This window comes from Sorghum bicolor, chromosome 7 (genome assembly GCF_000003195.3).
Source record: "Sorghum bicolor cultivar BTx623 chromosome 7, Sorghum_bicolor_NCBIv3, whole genome shotgun sequence".
Taxonomy (NCBI): Eukaryota; Viridiplantae; Streptophyta; class Magnoliopsida; order Poales; family Poaceae; genus Sorghum; species Sorghum bicolor.
In genome coordinates, this window is record NC_012876.2 from 7,162,879 (window position 1) to 7,173,068 (window position 10,190).

At 42.8% G+C, this 10,190-nt stretch overlaps 1 protein-coding gene across 1 annotated transcript; it reads right to left on the reverse strand.

Moving 5' to 3' along the window:
- LOC110437204 lies at positions 3,278 to 5,824 on the reverse strand. The gene is made up of 4 exons (XM_021465555.1): positions 5,778 to 5,824; positions 5,319 to 5,674; positions 4,760 to 5,106; positions 3,278 to 4,635 (listed from the first exon to the last, which is right to left on the reverse strand). The coding sequence occupies exons 1-4, from the start codon at positions 5,822 to 5,824 to the stop codon at positions 3,877 to 3,879; spliced, it is 1,509 nt and encodes a 502-aa protein (XP_021321230.1). The 3' UTR covers positions 3,278 to 3,876.

A 10,190-nucleotide genomic window follows, 5' to 3' on the forward strand; every position in this document is an offset into this window, starting at 1 on the left:
AGAGGAAGGAAATACCTTATGCATACATACATCTCACGGTGTGAAGAAAGTACATTATTATATAGAACAAGTAATCCTGACGCTGGAAGGGAGCAGGATCGAAGGCAACAACAACAAGGTGGATGCGGACGTTGGTATTAGGGTGTCGCATAGAGGTTTGGGTAGGTGCGACGTACAGCAGCCACTCAGTTTAATCCCGATTAAATAAGTTGATCATCGACCACTCAACACTAAGGCATGCTTAACCTGAGCCAAACCCGATGATAGTGTGACCTGAAGCATCTATGTTTTTACATGTCTAGGACCACGTCCATAAGTTAGTCTCTATTACAAAGCACTATGTGGAAAAAGGCGTTAAATTCACACCCCTTAGGCCTTGTTTGGATGTAGTCGGATTCACATCAATCCACATGTATTGAGGTGGATTGGAGTGGAACTTGAACTAAATTCTACCCCAATCCACACCAACACACATAGACTGAAGTGGATCCGACAACATCCAAACATGACCTTATACAGATGCCACCACGTATGTGTATGTGCAGTAGCACTATTACATAGGCGTTGTACTGACGTCTGTAGTAACTGGCCGGTGGGGTCGCCGGCCTGGCGAGATCAACATGCATGTGTAATAAGCTATTATTACAAACGCGTATGTTGTTTTCTCAGTCTGGGATAGTGGGGTGAAAATCTATGAACGTGTCTATGGTATACGCGTCGGTAGTAACATCACTTATTACAGACGCGTATTGACACATCATCTAGCTTCGGACGCATTCGTGAAAGACACATGTATATACAGTAGTTAGTACAGACGTATGTCATGATTCCCAAGGCCATGGATAGCGGCAGCAAAGTCTACTGACATGTGTATCGCATGCACCTCTACAGTTGTGTGTCTTATTGAAAACACCTTGGTAGTTGCAGACGTGAGTTCCTCATGCGTGGGGAAGAGCGAGAGTATTGCCTCCAAATAGATGTCTTAGTGGGCTCTTGCACGGCTCTCATGACGGTGGCGCATACCGTCATCACGCGCGGCGCAGGCCTCTGGCGTTATTTTCGGTGTTTTTTGTGGAAATAAAATGCCTATTTTTTATTGCACCGGAGGTAAGTTTTGGAGAAGTCAGGAGAGTGTTTTTTACTGAAAAAACACTTAGTCGGATGCTGACCGTTGGAGCGTCGGACGCGTGCTGGATCTGGAACTGGACGTGGCTGGAACAATGATGACCGTCTGATGAGCTGTGATGTTAGTAGGACCGTGAGCATTGTTTTTGGGCAGTGTAAGTCGGACGCTAAGGTGCATCCGATGGCATACCGTCGGATGCGTCCGATGCATCTTCGAGCGGTTCTAGAACTCTTTGAGTAGCGTCCGGTGTGAGGCAAGACTGTCCGCTGCGTAGCACCTGGCATGTCCGATGCCTCTTGACCAAGTGCGTGCATGACAAGCCAGCAGTCGCGATCGCGGCACTAAGTAGCCAGAACCCTGGGGCTATTACTATTGCCAATGCAGTCTTTGGATCAAAGCCACCAATCTCAGATGATGTCTTGGCCAAGGCCTTCCAGGTGCAAAAGGGGACAATTGATTCGCTTCAAGCTCAGTTCTGGGAGAACAACCACAACTAAATAAATCATGTTTGGGCATTGTATGAGTTCTAGAATAATTTGTATGGGGATATAGAGCTTTATTTGCACTTTAGATACTAAAGTTTGTTTTTATTATTTAAATGCTACTAATGATAATAAAATAAATGGTCAGTATTTCTTTAATATAATGGTAATTATTGTAGTCACAGGTCACGTGATTTTTCGTGCGAGACACACATGCTTTGCCTAGCCGCCGGCGATCGAACCCGTGACCTTAGGCTCCATACGTGTTTGACCCCTAACTACTCCACCCATAATATAATTGTGTCCATTTGGGATATTCAGCCTCCCTATTTTGTGTTCATCTTGTATTGAAATGAGTATTCGGGACCATAAATAGGGTCAACTACAAAAATTTATAACTTTTTGAGGTCTAAAACTTTAGTTTGGATCATTTCTCCATCCGAGGTAGTTTGAAGAATTTTAATTTCAAATATGAGAAAGTTCCGACGTAGTTTGCATCACTTGTACTTGAGCTAATGTCTTCACCAGGATATTCTTTGCTCTGTTCTTTATTTGTGCTAGGTTCTTGCCGCCATCTTGTTCTAGCTTTTGTGCTTGCTTGTGGAGGACAAGCCCTTGATGCTTGGTATTGGTAAAGAGGTCTTATTGGCTATGCCCATGTGCCGCTTATGAGTGATGATCTTATGTTGATGACTTCATTCGGGGTTATCTCACCTAACTTCTCTCGTGATGCTCGAAGACTACTAAGTTTTACTCAAATATATAAGGGGCTATTGCGTTCTTACCCTTGTTTCAAAGTCGAATTGTGATTTTACTCTCGCTTTTGTCACCGTTGCGATTTTACCCTTACTTTGTCAAAACGAAGCTTTATTTTACCCCTACTCCGTGAACAGCCAGTAACAGTGTTAAATTGGCTTGGCAAGGACAACTTTGCCCTTGTAAAAATACCCCTACTTTTCTGAATACATTGCGATTTTACCCCAGTTTTCAGAAAAAAAATTGACAGCAACATTAGACAACTTGTTACATATATTTCCACACAGCATGCAAATATAGATAGATAATATCAGATCAAAAGAAAATGTAGCAAAAGTATGCATACAACTCCAACCATTATCCAACATACAAGTCTAACAAAAGCAGTAGGTAATAGTGAGATATTACATATTCATTGTCATACATCACACTATTCCTAACATTGCAGCCAATCTCCCTCCTCTTCCTCTTCTTCCTGTTCTAGCTCTTCCTTCAATTCCAGGTCCTGCACTTCCTCTTCCACTTCCTCTCCCTCTTCCTCTCCCCCTTCCTCTTCCCCTCCCCCTCCCTCTCCCACTTCCACTTCCACATGCACTTGCACTTGCACTTCACATGAATGGAGAAAATGGTTTAGTAAACAAATTGACTAAATAATCAGAGTAAAGGAGCAAAAATCAGCATGACTCACATTGATGCTTGTGAAGATGACTCATTTTGAGAAGATGGTCGATTCCTCTTTTGACTAGCAGTTAGACCTCCTTGACAATACTTGGCTATATGTCCTAGTTCTCCACATTTTGAATATGGTTTCCTTTTCTTGCTAGTGGTGGCCTCATCAAAGGACTTGATCCTAGAATTTCTTGGTCTTCCTGATTTCCTTCTTAGTTTTGGCTTCTTGATTTTATAGCCCAAATCAACACGTGGCCAATTATCTTTGGATGCCATTGGATTGAAAGAACATGCATATGCCTTTTTGAACCGATCAATAGAGAAGTATTCATGCACAAAGTCATCCATTCGTACCTCTCTACTAATCTTTGAAATGAAAGCTAAAGCATGTGTGCATGGCTTTCCAGTTACTTGCCAAGCCCTACAAGTACATGTTTTTTGGCCTAAGTTGACTGCGTACCTGAATCTGTTCACAGTTACTTCAGCATTTCCAGCCCCACATATCAATACCTCATGGTCCTTGATACTCTTGGCTTTAGCATTTAGAGCATGGATCACACTTGGAATGATTGTGCCTGACATTTTTCTAGCAATCTTGGCTCTCAAAACAAAATTTTCAATGATCATTTGTCTTATCTTGTCATGCATATCCACAATTTGAAAATCCTTAGTTTGGGACACCCAACTGTTGAAGCTTTCAGAGAGGTTGTTGTTGATGTAATCTACCTTGCATTCTTCCCCAAATAGGCTTCTACTCCACACATATGGATGATTTTCATCCAACCAGGATAGTGCACTAGGATCCTTCTCCTCTATGTTTCGCATGAAGTACTTGAACTTGTCTTATGTGAAGCTCTTGGCAGCTGCCCACATATTCTTACCATAAAGCTCATCACCGTACCCATTCTTCTTCATGTTCTTCCACAAGTGCCTCATGCATTCTCTATGTTCCACTCCTGGGTACACATCATCTACAGCCTTCTCAATTCCTTTGCCCGCATCTGTACTAATGACCAAGCCTGTAGGAGTACCAATAGCCTTCTTTAAGTTATTCACAAACCAAGTCCAGCTTTCCTTAGACTCGGTCTCAATGACACCATAAGCCACTGGAAATAGGTTGTTCTGACCATCCACTGCAACAGCTGCTGCTAGCTGACCCCTCCCCCTTCCAGTCAAGTGTGTGGCATCCATGGCGATGTAGGGCCTACATCCTTCCAAGAACCCATCAATGCATGGTTTAAGAGCGACAAAGAACCTACTGAAACACAAATCACCATTGTCATCTTCTTCAGTGTCTATGTCAACTATGCTGCCGGGTACTACTCTTAGAAGCTCAGCTTGATAAGTTGGCAACAAGTTATAACTATCATCCCACTTCCCATATATCATGTCCATTGCCCTTTCCTTGCCTCTGAAAACTCTATAATATGGAATTTCTATCGAGTACTTCTTATTGAGCCTACCTTGCAACTCCTTTGGTCTCATTTCAGGGTCTTCTCGCAACAAATCAACAACTCTTTCAGCTACCCATTTATTGTTGGCCATGGTTTCACCACAATTGTTGAATGAACCACAAGAATGCTTTGGACCACTAGTCTTAACCTACAAGGAAAGAACCATTTTATTAGTAAATTGCTGCACACTAATACATGCAAATTTTAGTTGCTGGTTGCAAAAAACAGCAAGGAAAAAACCATCTTACTATGAAAAATAACAAGGAAATTACCTTACAGCCAATGTACTTTTTGCTTGTAGATGCAAAAAACCGCCACTTGCAACCCTCATTTGCTCTCTTGCATATGGCTCTAAATCTAGTCTGGTCCTCTTGCTTAATCTTGAAAGCATGATCATTCAAAATGGCATGATGTGTAACTGCAGCCTTGCACTGATCCACATCTGGGAACACCACATTTACATCAATGTTCGGGTTATCAACATCATATGAGAAGGGTGGAGGGTCATATTCATCTTCATCATCAACAACTTCACCATCAGAATTAAAATCTAGGTCAGAGCAATCATCACAAGAATCAGAGGATGCAGCCAAGTCACTATCATAGCTGCTATCACTTGCTGCCATAAGTGAATCATTGTCAGAATGTATGCACTCAACTCCTACACCCTCCTCATTATCATCACCCTTTTCTTTTGATTTGGTGGATCTCTTTTTTTTATGGCTCTCTTTTTTTTGGTGGCTCTCTCTTTTTCGTTTATGGATGTGGGTCTCTCAGCGGTGTTTGTCTCGTTGGTGGGCACTCTATTCCTCACACAAGGGTGGCATCTACGTTTTGTTGGTGAAAACTGCAAAGGACCCTCAAAATCATTAATTTGGGCATTAGTGTAGACATTTTCCTTGTCTTTGTTCAGTTCAAACCACTCAAGTAACTGCTCATCAGTTTTAATCTCAATAGAATCTCCACTAAATGTATCCTCCAGTGCACGCCATAAAGTTATGTGCTGTTTTGAACCCCACATGAAGTGCTCGGCTATGAAATTAACTAGTTGCAGCACGTTGAAGCTATGCATGTCAACAACTTGAGTAGGCAAGATTCTACCCTGCTGCCATGATTTTGGTCCCCCATCAGCCAAACTGAAAAATGACAGAACCCTAACAACCAGATTCAAATTCATATGATTTTGCCTACAAATCAGAGAAATTAAAACCAAATTAGCGCAATTGCCTAGAGCCTAAGATTAACTCGACCCATAACTGACCAATACACTTAGAGGTCAAAAATTTATACCTACACACCAAGTCGTCGGCTCCGGAACCGCCATCCTCCGGCTCCATGGCTGCCGGCGTGTGTGCTGTGCCCCTGCTGTACGTCGCGGCCGCGCAGCGCTCCTGCCGCGCCCCTGCCCTGCACCAGTGCCGCGCGCCTCCAAGCCCTAGCTGCGCGGCCCAGTCGCGCTAGGCTGCGCCGCCCGGTCAGCTGTGCCGCTTGCGATGCCGCGCCGCGCGGGCCCGCGATGCCGCACCGCACCGCCCGACCGCGCTGCCCCTGGCTGGGAGGGATGGCCGGCTTCCTGCGTCGCCGAGTTCCGTCGGGAGATAGAGAGAGACGGACGCAAATACGAGAGAGAGACGCAAATACGAGAGAGAGAGAGATTCGTGCGGGTGAGGGGGAAGGCTGAGTGGATAAGGGGCAATTTTGTCCTACCTTTTTGTTAGCTTGGCTGTTCTTGTTTTTTTTATTTTTTATTTACAGAAATGACTAACAGAGTTATAAATAGGGGTAAACTGAGGTTTCATTTTTACTAAGCGAGGGTAAAATTGCAATGGTGCGAAAAGCGAGAGTAAAATCACAATTGAGCTTCAAAATAAGGGTAGAAACGCAATAGCCCCAGTATATAAAGACAGTGAAAGCCACGTACTAGTATGGAGTATACATTCACTTTTGGCTGATTGGTTGTTATAAGCTCTCCAACCGCCAGTGATAATATAACATATAGTGATAAATGGCCTTTCACATATTGCAAATCCGTAGCACAGACCAGCAGTGATTCTATAGCCCTGGACGTTTTTTTTTGTTTCAACACGGTTCATGCAGCGGGATCGCGGTTACAGTGCTTTCTTTTGTTATTATGTGAGAATAAGCATCACTGCCAGTGACAAACCGACAGTGCAACGACAAGGCCAACAGTGAGGATTAACCACTGCTTGTTTCAAATCTAGCAGTAAAAGCACTAGTTCCAAACTGGCAGTGATTACTAGTTACGGGCACCAGAATGCTTGATAATGTAATACCCGATTTTAAGAACAAAATCAGATATGCACCTTATATGAGTTTTTGAAGTCAAATCTCACATATAGCTACAAATAAGGGGTAATATCAAAAGACAATGCATAACTTATATAAAGTACATATTAAATTAGAGATAACCTTAAGCAGCAAACAACGGAAGATAACTCCAACTTCGGGTATTAACTTCTCTCTACAGGATCCAACTGACTGGTTGATTACAAGCCTAAACTTCTCCTGAGGGTTGGGAGAAATAGCAAGAGTGAGTCCATGTCGAACTCCACAAGTATAGCAACTAGATTGTATAAATCCCACAATCTCATGACCAATGTGACATAAATGATGTAAAGCATTAAACAATAATAATGAGCATATTTAACACACAGGAATCATCACCCTTAATGTAGATGTCCCCAAGGCCGCTCCTGACCGTGAGCTCGGCTAGTATACTAGTTTTACACTCTGCAGAGGTTGTACATCTTTACCCATGAGTCATGATTTACCCTTTCGCCCGAGGTTGCAAGTCCCTTAACCCCCTTCCAAGGGAGGTCGGCAGGGATCACTATGAAGCCTTTCAAAGGTTTCGTCTAACAAGTTAGGGCCATTAGATTCACTCGGCAGGCAGATATAGAGCCCTCCTTCCATGGCACATAACCCGCAGCCTATACACACGGACAGAGGCCACACTATACCCAACGTGTCTAGCCATTCTTACGCCATTTAAGGTAACCGCTAACAAGCTAGAAAAAGGTCCTCATACTGAGCTAAAGCCAGAGCCATTATAGCTCTCATGGTTGCACTGTTGTCCCGGGTGATCACGTATAGATAAATCATCAAGTTGCTAAAAAGTCATCTTTATCGCTTATTACTTAACATTAATCTAGTCACAAGATCATGGTCACAGAAATAAAATCCAAATGCTATACTTGCCTTAATCCAATTGCTCTTGCTGATCCCTTTTGGTTCTGCTGGTCTTTACTTTTTTCCAAAGCTCGTATCTTGATCACCAAAAACTGTTCTCTGTCTAAACTCGATCATCGATCACACAAACAAACGGAGACAAACATACACGAAGCAAACAAGGCTATAATTAGAACAGTACACCAATCATATAAAAATAGTGAGAAAAGTTTATAAAATGATTCTACGCATCGCTACGATTTCACAAACGTAAAGATCACGAAAAACGGAATTAAAACGGAGAAGATATGAATTTTCTAAGATTTTATATAGAAAAGTAATTAATTAATTAGGGTCACGAAAATAAAAGGTTTCAAACTGGTGAATTAAGTTTACTAGCATGTGGAGCTCACTAAAACGAATCTAATGAAATTTGAATGGACCAAAACAGAATTTAAATGAATATTTTATGAGCAATTTAAGTCTAGTGGCAAACTTGTAAATAGCAGAAAGCACATTTCAATCAACCCGGCCAGAAATACGCCTTTGAACTCGAAAAACGTATTCATTCTTTGGCGCCAAGGACAGCGGGTTGAAAACGAAGAAATCCAGGGACTCTTTAAGAAGAATACACCCCGAAGGGGTATCTTCTAATCCTAACCGCCCACGGCCGATCCAACGGCCGAGATCCGGCAGGGAACGATCCAGGCGGTGGCCGGCCACCGGAGTCGGCTTCCGGCGCGGTGGCGCCATTAACGCCGCCTTGGAGCTCACCGGTGACCTTTGTTTTCGCGAAATCGTGCTCCAAATACCAAGCCAAGGACACACGAAGATGGAGGAAGACATGGCGATCTCACCTGCACCCTTAACGCAACCCGAGAAGGCTCGGAAAGGGGTCGGCCATGCGAGTAGGCGAGGGAGAACTCGGCGAGATCCAAATTCGATGAAACACGGGTCTAGGGCTCGGTTAGGGTGTCCTGGATGCGAAAAAAGAGTTGCGAGGTGGAGAGAGAGTTTTATAGGGCGTCGATTGGCGCCACAAGCAAGAAATCCCGTGCTTTGCGGGATTGGATTGCTTCGGGGAAGAGTGTCCCAGCCAGTCACGGGAGGAAGAAGATGAGGTCGCTGCCACGCGGGCCCGTGCTGTCAGCGGTGGGAGAAGGGAGGGAAGGGAAGCAGGCCGCGCGCGGTTGGGCCGGGAGAGAGAGAGTGGGCCGAGCGAGGGGGGGGGGGCGAGGTGAAGGCTGGGCCGTTTGGTCACCAGGGGGCTTTCTCTTTTTTTTTCTTATTTCTAATTTCTTTTATGTTTTGTTTTCCCAAAGTCTTTTTCAAAAGGATTTTGACAGAAAAAAATGCAAACCAAAAGCAATCGTCACAAAATAAAATATGTTTCAGCATGAATGCATAATCAAGTTTACTAAACTTATGATAAATTTTAATTTCGACAAAATTTATTTTATTTACTAGATTAAATGCCCACAAAATGCTTAAATAAATCCAATTAAATCCTATTAATTCAAAAGCAAATTATTGGGTGTTACAGATAAAGTCACTATCAGATGCATCATGACATTAATATATGTACGCACCAGTATCATATCAAAATGTTAGGGATCCAGTAAATAGGAAACTAACATTTTCCTATGTGTTGTGGCAACAGAGGTTGCAGGCTTATGGGATGACCTCAATGATGAAGAACGGAGGACATGTGATGGATAGAAGGTTCCCAACAGATTCACTCAAAAGTAATAAACCGTGTGTGTGTGGTAGCTGCCCTTTTAGGCTTTTACCAGTTCGTCCCCGCCTTGGGTACGGAAGCATTCCACTCGATGAACTCATGTATATGTCAGCACCTGAAAAAATGATCACCATGTAAACATATATTGGAAACATGAGCAGTTGACTCTTTCTATACATATGTGAGCACAAGCGCATGGATCCACCATTTCAACCATCACAGTCCACCATCAGCTTCCTGCTTCTGGGAATATCTTAATCACCATTAGAAAACGAATCATCCATATTATCAACATCTTAATCATCTCTCCATATTACCCAGCAACAATTAATAAACCGCACTGTCCGAAAGGACTTGTTTACATGTGCTGAAATTTAAATAAAATAAATAATTTGATTATTTCGAATACCCATTTTATGGCTTCCTTCCCAATATTTTAGAATTATTCTTTTCAAAGGACAATGACCTTGATCCTTCCACCCAAAAACACCAAAAGAAAGAAAGAATACACATTCCAAAGAGATCACATTGGATTTGTTAATGTAATGCATGTGAAAATATTAAAACCAAGGTAGGTTTCGAAATGTTGATATAGTAGTAAGATAATTGTGTTATTTCGTCTGCAGGTTCTAGCAGCCGGAGACCCTTTCTTCATTTGGTAGGTTCAACATGGACTTTTTCAGTCATGAACACATTCACGTCACCACCCATGCTTGTGTGGCAGCCTATATAAACACAGCATCCCCATGCCTCAAAGCATCAAACTGACAGAAGCT

Bases quoted from the DNA above. Each gene is read 5' to 3' on its own strand.
- LOC110437204 (XM_021465555.1), bottom strand. From the start codon at position 5,824: ATGGAGCCGGAGGATGGCGGTTCCGGAGCCGACGACTTGGTGTGTAG. The intron at 5,675-5,777 runs GTATAAATTTTT...TCTGATTTGTAG, and splicing joins GCCGACGACTTGGTGTGTAG to GCAAAATCATATGAATTTGA. The intron at 5,107-5,318 runs GTAGATGCCACC...CACTTATGGCAG, and splicing joins GCAGTTTTCACCAACAAAAC to CAAGTGATAGCAGCTATGAT.